Here is a 17,031-nt window from a genome sequence, read left to right as displayed (position 1 = left end):
ACTGATGCTCCTTGTATTTGTTCTCATCTGTATGAAGCAAAACTAGTTGTGTTTTTTTTATTTACTGTTCAATCCAAAAGTGATAATCTGGAAATCTTTAGACCTTACTAAGGTGACGGTGCACTACAAGACCAAATTATACCTATAGACATTGAGCTTAATTAAACTTTATTCAGAAACACATTGAATTAATAAAGTCTAGGCGAGCGAAACGTCTCCTTAATAAACGTTATAGTTACTATGTCTCCTATTTTTGTTGGTGTTAATCACTATTTGTAACCAAGTTAAACATGCTGCTAATCTAGACTTACCTTTTCCCAGTGTATTTGTCACAGTAAAGAATAGTAAAATAACACACGTGCTTGACAAAGTTCCTGGAGAGCCAAACGTTGCCACAATAAAATGTCGTATCAGTTGCTCATGTGTCTTTTTACCTATCATATCGTCGGTATTTCTCCCAGAATTATTACGAAGCTCAGTAGGAAGATAAAGACTGTACTAGGACTCCACATGAGCGCTGGATGTACACTGAAGAAGACCCGCCTCATGTGAGTGCAAGGAGCCTCAAGGGTATTTGTAAGCTTCAGGTTGTAGGAGTTCATCACTTCAGCTTATTAGGAGGAGTTCGCTCGTCTAGTATAGCTGACGAGTGCAATGTCACGTGACTTTGATACGCCACTTAAGTGGAACAACATCTATCCTTCGATTTTTGAGAATATTTTGACTATTTGGTTTGAACGATTTTCGTGATTGTAATGCTACAACTACTACTATTACTATTGCTACTATTATTACTACTACTACTACTACTACGACGACGACTACTACTATTACTACTACTGCTACTACTACTACTTCTTCTACTACTACTACTACTACTAATACTACTACTACTACTACTACTACTACTACTACTACTAATAATAATAATAATAATAATAATAATAATAATAATAATAATAATAATAATAATTGCAATAATATTTACAATGAAAATAATTACAATAATAATGTTAAATGCTTTTGGATAATTTGGAATAAACCTTGAAAATGGATACCGGCAAGTGGTTTAAAGAGGCTTATGATCAAGGTCTCAGGATCGAAACGTTTTCCGATAAATTTATCCCAGTGTTTGCTGACGTCTCATTTTCCACCACTGTCTTGGCATGACTTCATAACACAAAAGAATATTGGTAATTGCAATGAGACCAACAGTAGCAACTCAACACAGTCATAACATGAACAAAACAACACTGCATGAAAACATACACAAAGAACAATCACTGGATCACTGATAAGATAATTCTGACGTTAGTATTGGTTGGGAATGTTTTCCAGTCGTAGCCGCCCAGGTGTACAACAAATGCATCTTTTTGGAAATTACTTTTGCTATATATTGTATGACTCATAAAGGACGGGCAAGTTTTTAAGTAAAAATAATAATAAACCACGCTACGGGTGGGGTTAGAACTCATGGCAAGTCGTAAAATTCCAGGCCAGTGCGTAAGCCTAGTGGCCAAGCTTACGCACTGGCCACTAGTCTTGTTTGCAATCGTGTTGTTGTGACTTCGTGAGTAATAATAATGACATTTCCACACTTGATTGGAATTGATTATATTAATAAAAAATACAAAGTTGTAACGTGAGTTTTCTTCCACCACTCTGTATCTAAGTAGGTTGATGTCAGCCATCCAGGGAGGTGTTACCGTCTTATGGTCCATCTGGTAACGTACTTTGGTGTTAGTGAAGGGTTCTTCTCAAGAAATTGGACAAGGAATCCTTGCCCAGATTGAAGCTGACTGCTACTGAATGACTCCTGCGGGTTTAGCGCTCCGCCGGGAATGCAAAAGTAATTATACTACTAAAACTACTACTAACAACAATAATAATAATAATAATAATAATAATAATAATAATAATAATTACAACAAATCAGAAGCCATTTAATTAATAGCTTTTTCTGCCTCCTGAATATCTATTTCAGGCAAATATTATTAAATCCTATATGTTTTCATTAACTATTATATATTTCTTTTGGAAAAAGACGAACAACATATTTATTAATACTGTATATCGCAGTAGCTGACTAAAATTCCTTGAAGCAAGGATCTGCCTATCTTATTTCCAGCTTGTAAACAATATCAAAATAAATTCTGAATCTGGTCTGGTTGAATGTATGAGAATGTAATATAAATGTTGAAAGGCGATATTTGTTAATGTAATGAACATAATTATGATGGATGGCCTGTCACTATTTGAAACAGAGTTAGTAGTTAAAAGGATTATGAAAAGGTTCTTGCAATTTGCCAAGGATCCAGTAGGTTACCAGTGAATTACCTTTACATGTGGCCATTCGAGATAAAGTCCTTAAGCTCACTCCTTTAACTTTGATGACATAGAAATTATACTCTTAATAATATTAAAAGGCCATCGTATAAAAGGGTTGACATGTATAAACGAGGGTAGTGCCAGGACACAGTATCATTATGTCACAATATAATCTAATAACAAAATCAGCAGTACGTGATAAAATGAGCAGTATTAAGTATATATCCAACATAATAGATACAACTGTGAAAATGACCCTATAACAATTTTGCCAGGTGGGAAAGACTGAGATTTTCATAGAATATTTATTTATGGATAATTCGATGTTTCTGTGATAAATCCATCTTCAGAAATCTTATTCTGGAATATGAATATTTAGCATATCTACTAGGAAGATGATACGATGGATAATGAGAACCTTCAAAACAGGGACGCCAAGTCCATGGTGATTCTCTTCAAATCGTTTGTTCTCTCTAGGCTGGAGTACTGCTGTACACATGGCCTCTTTTAAGGCAAGTGAAATCGAAGACCTGGAGAATGTACAGAGAATTTTCACTGTACACATAAGTACGATAAATACCTAAATTACTGACCTTGATTTGTATTCCCTGATACGCAGGTGAGAATGAAATACAATAACATACACTTGGAAAATTCTAGAGGGATTAGTCCTAAATTTGCACACGAAAATCACTCCCTACGAAAACAAAAGCCTGGGCTGGAGATGCAACGTCCCACCAGTGAAAAGCAGGGGCGCCATGATTACGCTAAGAGACAACACAATGAGTGTCAGGGGCCCAAGACTGTTCAACTGCCTCCCAGCATACACAAGGAGGATTACCAATAGACCCCTGGCTGTCTTCATTATTATTATAATCAAAAAGAAGGGCAAAGCCACAAGGGCTATACATCGCTGACCTGGCTGTCTTCAGAAAGGCGCTGGACAGGCACCTAAAGTCAGTACCTGACCAGCCGTGCTGTGGTTCGTACGTCAGTTTCTGTGCGACCAGCAGTAACAGCCTGGTCACAGAGCAAGCTGTGGCGACGTTGACCCCGAAACCCTCTTCAGGTATACTCCAGATATTATTACATAATAGACAATGCAGTGACACAGAATAACATGAGAAAAAAATTTAAAATTAGGTAAACAAACCAGTAAGATGATATTATATATCGTGCATGAATCAGGCAGTAAATCTCGAAGCTTAAGCAAAACGGAATATTAACAGAAAACTATACTAACCAACAGAAGGTAAAATACATTTATCTCAGAGTATATAATTTACTCGCAGAATCAAAGTCATTTAGTCCAGATTTATGTTGTTTAATATGTAAGCTCTCAGATATTCTTAAGTCTAAAGTATTATCAAGTTTATATATATTAAAGTCATCTTAAATCAGTGCATGATTATAAGATTCAGAATAAATTCTGATAACTGAGTAAAGAGATGTGGAAAATAAATTAGGTTCCTATATGTTGATCCACTGTGTTCACTAACTCAAGTCTTAAAATTTCAGAAACGTCCTGCTCATCTAATATTACAAGAAGAACAAGCGAACTGAAACTACATCTCAGCACATAGCTCAGTAATGCAATGATAAAACCCGAAACTGCTTTCCAACAATGAATGGGTTTACAACAGTAAATTTAAATTAAAATTTGGGGTATCCTGCTTAGAATAATTTTGAACATTTATTCCTAATATTTTTAATGTCCACAGATTAGAAGTTTAATGTTTAAAACATTAGAAAACGTAATTCAAGATATGTTAGTAACCTTATTTTCTAAGGATGGATTCAATATTATCTGAAATAATAACAGGGGATAGATATTACTTATGAAAAAAATTTGCAAGAATCTGAATTTACAATCAAATGAAAAGATAATTGAACACAGTGAATAACACTTACTGATTCTTCATTGGATGAAAAATCTTTGGTAAGAATCGCAACACTACTTTGAGGGAAAAACAATCTTATGTCACCTAATGTCTTTGGGGTTAATTAAATTACGAAAACGCATTGTTAAGACAATTAGTTACTATAGCCAGAGAAAAATGTAATTAATGAAAATCCTAAACATTTAATAGGATAACTGAATAACCTGGGAAGAATATAAGAAAAATGGAACCTTAGCGAAGCTTGTTATCCACAACAGACACGGCGCTGTAGTCACCCACGATGACGATGACATGTATAGGGTCACTCCTGGTGTTACTGATTCTCACTGTGACAGTGGCCCAGCTGCCCCGCCCTCATGGTAAGTTGTGACAGTGCCCCAGCTGCCTCGCCATCATGGTAAGTTGTGACAGTGGCCCAGCTGCCTCGCTCTCATGGTAAGTTGTGACAGTGGCGAAGTTGCCTCGCTTTCATAGTAAGTTATGACAGTGGCCCAGCTGCCTGGCCCTCATGGTAAGTTGACAGTGGCCCAGCTGCCTCGCCCTCATGGTAAGTTGTGACAGTGGCCCAGCTGCCTCACTCTGATGGTAAGTTGTGACAGTGGCCCAGCTGCCTCGCTCTCATGGTAAGTTGTGACAGTGGCGAAGTTGCCTCGCTTTCATAGTAAGTTATGACAGTGACCCAGCTGCCTCGCCATCATGGTAAGTTATGACAGAGGCCCAGCTGCCTCGCTTTCATAGTAAGTTGTAACAGTGGCATAGCTGCCTCGCCCACATGGTAAATTATGACCAGTGGCATTGTAAAGGGGGGGCGGGGGCCTCCCCGAGTGACACCATCGATCCTCTAATAAGAAGGTGACACTAATGCCCAAACCAGAGCTGCAGCAACAAAAGAGAAGAATTCTTTGTTTCTATATAGCCTCTTATATGAATACGGTGTACAAATAAACCTATATAGGGAAAATCGTTGATTTTGATGATGTGATAGATGATTTTGCAGGAATGAAGACAAGGAAATGTAAGATCAGATTCGCCGAGATGTTAGGTGTACTCAAGGTCAAATCTGAACTAGTTTTTCTCTGATATTGCAATTTTTCCTTTATTTTTCATTTTTTTTTTTTTTTTTTGCATTGTTGAAGATGAATAAATGTAGGATCTGTTGACTGTACTCAAAGTGGTATTTGAGTTTCCTCAATATTACTACGATTATTTATTTTATCATTAATAAAGTTGAAGTATTCTCCTGTTCGAATTATGACTCTTAACCCTTAAACTGTCCAAACGTAGATCTACGTTTTTTCAACATTTGAAAGTATGTAAAAAAAGTAGATCTTATTTTCTTTTTTTACATTTGAAAACGTGTCAAAAACTTTGTTCTACTTTTTTTTATTATATTTGAAAATATGTAAAAAAAAACGTAGATCTACTTTTGGAGCACTACACATGTGAACATTAATCTGCTTGGACAGTTTAAGGGTTAAACGTTCTCATTGCTAAACATTAGTCACTGGTCATGCAGTAGAGACGTAACTGGAGTTTACTCCCCCATCCCCCCGCCCTTGGATTTCATGGGGGTGACAACAAAGATGGCGCCCCGGGTGACACCAATCCTAGCAGCGCCACTGGTTATGAGAGTGGCCCAGCTGCCTCGTCCTCATGGTAAGTTGTGACAGTGGCCCAGCTGCCTCGTCCTCATGGTAAGTTGTGACAGTGGCCCAGCTGCCTCGTCCTCATGGTAAGTTGTGACAGTGGCCCAGCTGCCTCGTCCTCATGGTAAGTTGTGACAGTAAGTTGTGACAGTGGCCCAGCTGCCTCGTCCTCATGGTAAGTTGTGACAGTGGCCCAGCTGCCTCGTCCTCATGGTAAGTTGTGACAGTGGCCCAGCTGCCTCGTCCTCACGGTAAGTTGTGACAGTGGCCCAGCTGCCTCGTCCTCACGGTAAATTTAAAGATGGAGAGGGGTTGCTCAAGTTCTGAACTATTATTTTAGAAAATCTTTTTAAAGCTTTAAATTGACTATGTTGTGTGTGCTGGATAAATTAGTGTCTTCTTTAATATAACTGGAAATTATTCAGATTTTTATTTTCGTAAATGATTTATTATTTTCTCATCAGATTACTAAATACGCAGATAGATAACTTCTTGTTATTGTTGCCCAGAGGCCTCGACCTCATGAAAATGCTTAACTGGTCTCTTGTACTTAGCTTTGCAAATTATCAAATTATCTAATGTTGCAAAACACTGTAAGTTGAAATTAACTCCGAGATTGCTCTCAGTACAAGTATGTAATGTCTTCGATCAGTCTAGGTATATATGCACCAATATACTATGGAGTTTGCGACAAGTTTAACACTTAGTCAAACATCAGAGGACAAGGTTAACTATTGTTGCCTAGTCGGTGGCTGAGAAGGGTCGAACCTGCTGGGACCCATACATTCAAACTCACGATCAGGTTAACACTGGGAGCCATCTTGCCCAGACAACGTTTAGCACCAGTGTACCTGGTGATAGCTTCCCCACCTGGCGTCGCTTGATCGTCTTTGTGCTGTAACGTGTTCCGAGAAGAACAGTTATGTTTTCAGGACTGACCGTAACATTGTGACTGTCTCCGACCTGCTTCGCATTTACGGTAAGTTATTATTATTGCTACACTAGGAAAGGTATACCATGTATTCAAAAACCAGAATTCCCTCTGCCTAAGTGCACGTAAAAGAAACAGTACAGAGTGCGGTATAGGTTACTCCTCCAGCTAAATATCAGCTTTGAAGACATAGAACTCAACAGACGTTTGAAAATTATCATATGGAAAAGAAATCCAGATTTTATCAGTAATAAATAAATTTCCGCCTTAACTACCCAAAGACAATGTTATCTTTCCAATAAGTAAGATATGTAAGATTTACAAATTTAAAGCTAATTAAATGAGGCGCTCTGTAGTAGAGGTATGGGTGTTTGTGGGAAACAATCAGGCTGCAACATTAGGGTTAAAAACAGCAGTTATTACCGGGATACCTCAGTGATATGTTTAAAAGACAATATTAAAAATAAAGTTGCTAGTAATGGCAAATCAATTGATCAACAAACAAAGAGAGATAGTAGAGGGCAACGAGTGACTAGCTCCCTTAAGGTTTACTATACAAATAGTAAGAGTCTAAGAAATAAGATAGATGAGCTAAGATTACTTGCATGTGTAGGTAATATAGATATTATTGGTATAACAGAGACCTGGTTCAACATGAAAGATAGAGAAATGCCTTTTGAATGCAACATACAGGGTTATAAACTATTCCACACTGATAAGGTCAACAGGAAGGGTGGTGGAGTGGCGATGTAAGTCAGAGAAAATTTAAATTGTTGTCTTAGACATGATATAAGATTAGAAACATCGAACACAGAATCTGATGTGCTACAGTTTCTCGAGGGTCGTGACAAATTAATTTTGGGTGATTTATAGGCCCCCAAACCTTGATAGGGAGTGCAGTAAGCTGTTATGGGACGAAATTCATAAAACATCTAGATATGAAAATGTTGTGATAATGGGAGATTTTAACTTTAGACAAATTGATTGGAACAATATGACAGGAAATCTTGAGTCTAGTGACTTTCTTGAAACGGTTCAGGAATGCTTTTTAGAACAGGTTGTGACAGAACCAACTAGAGGAAACAATCTGCTTGATTTGGTTCTTGCCAACAAAGAGTCACTAATTAATAATCTTGAGGTTAATGAGGAGCTTGAGGAAAGTGATCACAAATCACTTAGTTTCAATATATCATGGAATTACCCAGATAACTGCAATCAAATCTGTCCCAGATTTTCGCTTGGCCGACTTCATGGGACTGAAAAATTACCTGGGTGGGCTAAATTGGGATGTACTGACTATGGGTCAGGTAGGTGATCTTGGTTGCCAATATGAAGCTTTTCAGAGCATAGTTCTAGCTGCCCAGACAACTTTTGTTCCGAGTAGGGAAATTAGATCTAACAAAAATGGTCCCAAATGGATGAACAATAGATTAAAACATCTCATTGGTCAAAAGAGAGGCATATATAGGCTTATCAAAAGAGGGGATGGGCAGTTAAAAAATCAATATATTTAATTAAAGAGAGAAATAATGAAAGGAATAAGAAAATCAAAAAGGGATTATGAACCTAAGGTCGCAAGGGATTCAAAGACTAACCCAAAAGGGTTCTTTCAGGTATACAGAAGCAAGATTAGGGACAAGATTGGCCCACTTAGGAGTAACTCTGGTCAGATCACTGACAGTGATAAGGATATATGTGAAATTCTCAATTCCTACTTCCTCTCAGTTTTCACCCAGGAAAATACTAGCGATATTCCTGAAATAATAGATTATGTAGAACAGCATAATAAACTATGTACGATTGCGGTAATTAGTGACATGGTCATCAGACAAATAGAGAAACTAAAACCTAACAAATCCCCAGGCCCTGATGAACTGTTTGAAAGGGTGTTAAAGGAATGTAAAGAGGAACTTAGCATACCTTTGGCTAATCATTTTAACATATAACTACAAACTGGCAAAGCGCCTGAGAAGTGGAACATGGCAAATGTAATACCTATTTACCTTGGCTTCGAACTACAGAGCAATAAGCCTTACCTCCATAGTGGGAAAATTTATGGAATCAATAATTGCCGAAGAAATTCGTAGCCATCTTGACAGGCACAGTTTGATTAATGAATCTCAACACGGTTTTACAAAGGGGCATTCCTGTCTTACGAATTTAGTAATTTTTTTCACTAAGGTGTTTGAGGAGGTAGATCATGGTAATGAATATGATATTGTGTATATGGACTTCAGTAAGGCTTTCGATAGAGTTCCACACCAGAGGCTATTGAGGAAACTTAAGGCACACGGAATAGGAGGAGAATTTTTTTCCTGGGTAGAGGCATGGCTGACAAATAGACAGCAGAGAGTTTGCATAAATGGGGAGAAATCAGAATGGGGGCACGTCACAAGCGGTGTTCCTCAGGGGTCAGCGTTGGACCCGTTGTTGTTCACAATTTATATAAATGACATAGATGAGGGAATAAATAGCGACATAAGCAAATTTGCTGATGACACCAAAAGTTTTGTAGTGAGATTAACAAGTTAAGAAAGCCTTGAGAACAAATGGATTTGCCAGTTAAAAATAGGAGAGGAGAGTTATTAAATAGAGAGTTAGAGGTATTGGGAAGATGGAGGGAATATTTTGAGGAATTGTTAAATGTTGATGAAGATAGGGAAGCTGTGATTTCGTGTATAGGGCAAGGAGGAATAACATCTTGTAGGAGTGAGGAAGAGCCAGTTGTGAGTGTGGGGGAAGTTCGTGAGGCAGTAGGTAAAATGAAAGGGGGTAAGGCAGCCGGGATTGATGGGATAAAGATAGAAATGTTAAAAGCAGGTGAGGATATAGTTTTGGAGTGGTTGGTGCAATTATTTAATAAATGTATGGAAGAGGGTAAGGTACCTAGGGATTGGCAGAGAGCATGCATAGTTCCTTTGTATAAAGGCAAAGGGGATAAAAGAGAGTGCAAAAATTATAGGGGGATAAGTCTGTTGAGTATACCTGGTAAAGTGTATGGTAGAGTTATAATTGAAAGAATTAAGAGTAAGACGGAGAATAGGATACCAGATGAACAAGGAGGCTTTAGGAAAGGTAGGGGGTGTGTGGACCAGGTGTTTACAGTGAAACATATAAGTGAACAGTATTTAGATAAGGCTAAAGAGGTCTTTGTGGCATTTATGGATTTGGAAAAGGCGTATGACAGGGTGGATAGGGGGGCAATGTGGCAGATGTTGCAAGTGTATGGTGTAGGAGGTAGGTTACTGAAAGCAGTGAAGAGTTTTTACGAGGATAGTGAGGCTCAAGTTAGAGTATGTAGGAAAGAGGGAAATTTTTTCCCAGTAAAAGTAGGCCTTAGACAAGGATGTGTGATGTCACCGTGGTTGTTTAATATATTTATAGATGGAGTTGTAAGAGAAGTAAATGCGAGGGTCTTGGCAAGAGGCGTGGAGTTAAAAGATAAAGAATCACACACAGAGTGGGAGTTGTCACAGCTGCTCTTTGCTGATGACACTGTGCTCTTGGGAGATTCTGAAGAGAAGTTGCAGAGATTGGTGGATGAATTTGGTAGGGTGTGCAAAAGAAGAAAATTAAAGGTGAATACAGGAAAGAGTAAGGTTATGAGGATAACAAAAAGATTAGGTGATGAATGATTGAATATCAGATTGGAGGGAGAGAGTATGGAGGAGGTGAACGTATTCAGATATTTGGGAGTGGACGTGTCAGCGGAAGGGTCTATGAAAGATGAGGTGAATCATAGAATTGATGAGGGAAAAAGAGTGAGTGGTGCACTTAGGAGTCTGTGGAGACAAAGAACTTTGTCCTTGGCGGCAAAGAGGGGAATGTATGAGAGTATAGTTTTACCAACGCTCTTATATGGGTGTGAAGCGTGGGTGATGAATGTTGCAGCGAGGAGAAGGCTGGAGGCAGTGGAGATGTCATGTCTGAGGGCAATGTGTGGTGTGAATATAATGCAGAGAATTCGTAGTTTGGAAGTTAGGAGGAGGTGCGGGATTACCAAAACTGTTGTCCAGAGGGCTGAGGAAGGGTTGTTGAGGTGGTTCGGACATGTAGAGAGAATGGAGCGAAACAGAATGACTTCAAGAGTGTATCAGTCTGTAGTGGAAGGAAGGCGGGGTAGGGGTCGGCCTAGGAAAGGTTGGAGGGAGGGGGTAAAGGAGGTTTTGTGTGCGAGGGGCTTGGACTTCCAGCAGGCATGCGTGAGCGTGTTTGATAGGAGTGAATGGAGACAAATGGTTTTTAATACTTGACGTGCTGTTGGAGTGTGAGCAAAGTAACATTTATGAAGGGATTCAGGGAAACCGGCAGGCCGGACTTGAGTCCTGGAGATGGGAAGTACAGTGCCTGCACTCTGAAGGAGGGGTGTTAATGTTGCAGTTTAAAAACTGTAGTGTAAAGCACCCTTCTGGCAAGACAGTGATGGAGTGAATGATGGTGAAAGTTTTTCTTTTTCGGGCCACCCTGCCTTGGTGGGAATCGGCCAGTGTGATAATAATAAAAAAAAAATAGGCCGTTCAGTTCATTCTAATGAGGACACTAGAGCACTCCAGGATGATTTGAATAGGCTGATGCAATGGTCGGAGAACTGCCAGATGCAGTTTAATATTGACAAATGCAAAGTTCTAAATGTTGGACAGGTAAATAGCCATGCCACATATAAACTAAATAATGTAGATCTAATACTACTGATTGCGAAAAGGATTTAGGAGTTCTGGTTAGCAGTAATTTAAAACCAAGACAACAGTGCATTAGTGTTCGCAATAAAGCTAACAGTATTATTGGCTTCATATCTAGAAGTATAAATAATTGAAGTCCTCAGGTTGTTCTTCAACTCTATATATCCTTGGTTAGGCCTCATTTAGACTATGCTGCTCAGTTCTGGTCACCGTATTACATAATAGATATAAATGCTCTGGAAAACGTACAAAGGAGGATGACAAAGTTGATCCCATGTATCAGAAATCTTCCCTATGAGGATAGACTGAGGGCCCTGAATCTGCACTCTCTAGAAAGGCGTAGAATTAGAGGGGATATGATCGAGGTGTATAAATGGAAAACAGGAATAAATAAAGGGGATGTAAATAGCGTGCTGAAAATTTCCAGCCAAGACAGGACTCGCAGCAATGGTTTGAAGTTGGAAAAATTCAGATTCTGGAAGGACATAGGAAAGCACTGGTTTGGTAATAGAGTTGTGGATGAGTGGAACTCCCGAGAGCAGTTATTCAGGCTAAAACGTTGTGTAGTTTTAAAAATAGGTTAGATAAATACATGAGTGGGTGTGGGTGGGTGTGAGATGGACCTGACTAGCTTGTGCCGCTGGGTCTGGTGCCGTGCTCCTTCCTTGAGTGGGGGTGACCAGACTGGGTGGGTTATTGGGCTACTCGGGGGGGGGTACATGGACCTTCTCCGCATGGGTCAGTAGGCCTGTTGCAGTGTTCCTTCTTTCTTATGTTCTTATGTTTTTATTATATTAAAATAAATATCCATATTCATTAAATAAAGTACTGAAATTAGTAGTCAAAAGCCCCTTAAACAGCAAGTGCTTTCCTCTGAGCAAACTACAATAGCTCTTAAAGTTTTAAAGTTGTTCAGAAGTTACATTTTCAAGTTATTACTCGGAAAAAAGTGCCGAACACTTTGTCTAAATAATTTTCGTAGATACGTACCTAAACTTTTTAAGATTAAATCCCAAAAATTATTTTAATAAAATTCATCATCCGATTAAAAGTGGAATTCTAGTGTTATTACAGAGAATTTTTTTAATAAGTAAATTTTATTTATCCAGTATTATGCAGGACATTGTAGAAAAATATGTATAAAAAACACTACATTAACAAAACCCGCCGGTTGACGAGATTTGTTATGAAAACGGACGTGTATTAGTTCTGAAGATTGGATAGGACAGGACAAGACAGGACAAGACAGGACAAGACAGGACAAGACAGGACAAGACAGGACAAGACAGGACAAGACAGGACAAGACGAGACGAGACAAGACAAGACAAGACAAGACAAGACAAGACAGGACAGGACAGGACAGGACAGGAGTGTATACAGCAGTACGGGAAGAAAGGTTCCTGGAGCAAGACCTTATGGTTTCGAGTTTGTGTGAGTAGGGAGTGGTATTTCGGGTACGTTTAGGCCATCGGTTATTTTATTGTTTTTGTGCTCTCGCGATTTTTCCTGTATGTGAAAGGTCTGTTTTATAGAGTATAGTTGCGGCATTTTTACCAGCAGGCTAAGAGGCCGGCAGAAGGGAAAGTGTCATAGAGCCCCGATGTTTATATATGTTTGAAACTAACACTACTAAGATGTAGAGGGTAGGTTGTGTGTTGTAATATCGAATTTCATACTATTACATAGGTAAGAGGAAGGCTAGGAATGTTACAGCTTCTGGCTTTATTGATCTACAGCTACTGGGTCTTTCGAGGATGTTAATCTACAGAGACTAGACTTCTTTAATCTTTAGTGTTAAAATTCCTACGCCTTACCAAAGTGTTGATCTCCATATCTTTTACCTTCTCTGTCTTTTGAAATTTTTGAGATACAATTATTAAGCCTTTTGAATTCATTTAGGCATAATGAGCTAGTGTAATAGGATATTGTTTTCTCTGGACTGGCAGCGAACTGGAAAGTCTAATTAGCTCAATAAGCCAAATAAGTAACATTACGCTAATCCTGCCGCTCAAAACTACAGGACACCAGTGTCTCGTGTAGTAAGATTTTTTTATGATACAGACTTTTTCATAATATAATGTACAAGTGAGAAAGAGGTCAGTAACATTTTCCTCACGAAACTTTCAGGTTAATTTTATTATCAGGTCTGGAGGAGACGCTGAGGGTGGCTGGGGCGAGTGTAGCGGCAGTAACAGCCAGAACATGGCGGCCTGGCTGCTCCCTCATCCTCCTCATAGATGGCAACACTTCCCCCACCACTGTCTTCACGGTGTGTTAACAGTACTTTACCACTACCTGTGTCCTGAGATACCTCATAGACAGCACTACTGTCTTCACGCTGTGTTAACACTATTTTACCACCGCCTTTGTCTTGCGACTCCTCATAGATAACATTACCTCCTCACCATTGTTTTCAAGCAATGTCAGTACCAACTACATTTTCAGTGTTCATGGTTAATCAATAATGTATTACCAACGAGTGTCAAAATACACTTCTCTTATAGCAACCACGGTCTTTATAAGGTACACGGTACTTTACGGTACCACTACCTGCGTTGTCCAACACCTCTTCGTGGATGGTGTCATCTCGCATAAAAATTTACAAGAACCAATGTCCTGTCTCGGGTTATGTATAGCATTTCCTTCACCACCTCCAGTTTCCTACATTTCTTCACACACAAAGAGCTCCATCTACTTCAATAACTGACTTGTTTCGATTTTTCTTTACTCCCACTGTCTGGTCAGCGGTCAGGTTTCTCTGATCAGCCCGACAAGTATTGGCAATCTTTAACTTAGCTGCCACAGAAACTTGTCTAGTTTCCTCTAGAAAAAGCCTGAATATGTTTCTGATATGTTGCATATACTGTGCATATTTATATACTTTCGAACTGCAGCATGTCCTCCTTTCCCGAAGAGTGAGGGTAGAGTACTTTCCCTTCCCAAAGAGTGAGGGTAGAGTACTTTCCCTTCCCTAAGAGGGAGGGTAGAGTACTTTCCCTTCTCTAAGAGTGAGGGTAGAGTACTTTCCCTTCCCAAAGAGTGAGGGTAGAGTACTTTCCCTTCCCTAAGAGGGAGGGTAGAGTACTTTCCCTTCCCTAAGAGTGAGGGTAGAGTACTTTCCCTTCCCTAAGAGTGAGAGTAGAGTACTTTCCCTTCCCTAAGAGTGAGAGTAGAGTACTTTCCCTTCCCTAAGAGTGAGGGTAGAGTACTTTCCCTTCCCTAAGAGTGAGGGTAGAGTACTTTCCCTTCTCTAAGAGTGAGAGTAGAGTACTTTCCCTTCCCTAAGAGTGAGAGTAGAGTACTTTCCCTTCTCTAAGAGTGAGGGTAGAGTACTTTCCCTTCCCTAAGAGTGAGGGTAGAGTACTTTCCCTTCTCTAAGAGTGAGGGTAGAGTACTTTCCCTTCCCTAAGAGTGAGGGTAGAGTACTTTTTCTTCCCTAAGAGTGAGGGTAGAGTACTTTCCCTTCCTTAAGAGTGAGCGTAGAGTACTTTCCCTTCCCTAAGAGTGAGGGTACTTTCCCTTCTCTAAGAGTGAGGGTAGAGTACTTTCCCTTCCCTAAGAGTGAGCGTAGAGTACTTTCCCTTCCCTAAGAGTGAGGGTAGAGTACTTTCCCTTCCCTAAGAGTGAGCGTAGAGTACTTTCCTCCTCCAGGACTCTGATCCAGCTAAGCGGTTTGCTCGAGTCCCTTCTGAAATGTTACCGTGTTCGTAGTCAACACACATACCATGAAAACACTTGTTTCCTCTCTCCTGAGTCTAACAAGCTCACACAAGTCTACTGGATGACAATGTCTCTAGCAGTCTCAACTTTCTTCTTAGGACGACCTTTAACCCTCCTTCCACCCGAGATTAATACACCCTCTTGGTCATCATGCTCTGCTCAGTACACTCTGACTACCCACACTACCTCTGCAGTTTCTCCTCAGCCCTTTGACCAGTATCTTGGGAACCTCACACAGTAATCTAGTTTTTACGTTTGGAATTCACTATATAATATTCTCAACATATATTGCTAAAAAAACATGACGTGTTCAGTGCGTCTAGGCTCCTCGATGCACTCCATACAAAAGTGTAGATGCCACTATACCCTGTTATATTCCCTTTTTTGCCTTCATAAATAAACTTCTTTTTTCCCGCATGTACCTTCATTATACCGGCTACCATTTTTTTCACTTGGCTATTCGAAGGCTCGCCTCTTTCACTCCCAAATATCAAAATACATTCACTTCTTGTATTATCGCTTCTTCTAGTACGGCAGCCAATCTATCATTCTCTTGATTATTTTTGTTACTTTCATCGCTTTTTTCATTTATATTTTCACTTTTAATTTATTTCATTTACATACCAAAGTCAATTCGTATATTTGCAACTTCTCTTTAGAATCTCCCAAACGAAGTGTCACCGGTAAAAAGCAATGATAACAAGCCCTATATTGTATCAGATTAATTATGTTTAAATACCATGCCTCTCTTCAACACCCTAGCATTTACTTCCATTACAACCTCATCTACAACGTGTTTAAAAATCATACCTGGAGTATACCTGGAGAAGGTTTCGGGGGTTATCCCCCGCGGCCCGGTTTGTGACCAGCCTAGTAGTAACATCACACACCCCTGTCTTAAACCTTTACTCTAAAATAGTCCTCTCTCTTTTATATATCCTAACCTCACCCTCATTCTCCACGGAAAAACCCTTTGCTGCTTTTGAAACATCAGTCACATTTATTTTTTATCAGTGGGATGTGCTAAACCAATAGGGGATATGCAGCGCCAAGGAAGGCAGTCAGATTCACTCCAGGGAAAGGGAGGACAGGTCCAGCTCCATGGATCGAGAACACTGCTTCCCTCTCTTCTGCATCATATATCATTTCTAAATTCCAGAATTAATCATCATTTTGTCAACTGAGGCCTTTGGACTATTTGTCTTAACAGAGAAGTTGCCTTCTGGATTTGGTAATTTTTAATGCAGATATTGAGCCTATCGAAGAACTTTGAAAATTCCCAATAACATCAGTAGTTTACTGATGGTATTGCTATTTTTTCAACTGCTGTTTCACTACTGCAGGAACTGGAAGGGCTAGGAGCATCCTGGGGGCTGACTGTGTTTGAGGTGGCAGCTGGAAGTAACAGCCCCAATCTGACAGAGGTGCAGTTGTCCCGAGCGGTTGCCCAGTCTCGACAGGTGGGTTACTTTTATTAATATTTAAGTCATTTACATTGGAGCATACCGTAACAAAGTAAGACGATCTACGTTACTTGTCGTGTCAGCAGGTGCGGCTGATGTCGTGGTGTGTGACGATCATGGTGGTGAGCGATGACTCCACCTTCCTGGCAGCTTCTGCCAAGTGGGCTCTCAAGGGCCGCCTTCTGTTGTGGTCCACTCGGTTCCTGGCCATCACTCGCCGACCTCTCTCAGACCCCTGTCACCTCTATACCTCTTTCTCCATGATGAACGCCATGTTGCTCATTCTGGATGCCTCCTCCAGGTATTAATCATCTTAGACTTTCCCGTTGTCTCATTTTAGAAATTCCAAGTTGTAATCAGCG

The 17,031-nt window shown here is 39.8% G+C and overlaps 1 protein-coding gene across 1 annotated transcript in view; it reads left to right on the top strand.

Moving 5' to 3' along the window:
• The first annotated feature begins 4,422 nt into the window (after window positions 1-4,422).
• LOC128696575 (probable glutamate receptor) overlaps window positions 4,423-17,031 on the top strand; it is a 97,525-nt gene continuing 84,916 nt past the window's right edge. Inside the window, 5 exon segments of the mRNA XM_070094642.1 lie at window positions 4,423-4,563; window positions 4,746-4,776; window positions 13,631-13,755; window positions 16,550-16,666; window positions 16,756-16,997. Coding sequence (XP_069950743.1) covers window positions 4,510-4,563; window positions 4,746-4,776; window positions 13,631-13,755; window positions 16,550-16,666; window positions 16,756-16,997 — 569 coding nt within the window. The 5' untranslated portion in view covers window positions 4,423-4,509.

The sequence above is a fragment of the Cherax quadricarinatus genome, chromosome 47 (assembly GCF_038502225.1).
Source record: "Cherax quadricarinatus isolate ZL_2023a chromosome 47, ASM3850222v1, whole genome shotgun sequence".
NCBI lineage: Eukaryota > Metazoa > Arthropoda > Malacostraca > Decapoda > Parastacidae > Cherax > Cherax quadricarinatus.
The sequence above is the reverse complement of the archived record's forward strand: the minus strand, read 5'-3'. Positions and strand labels throughout refer to the sequence as shown.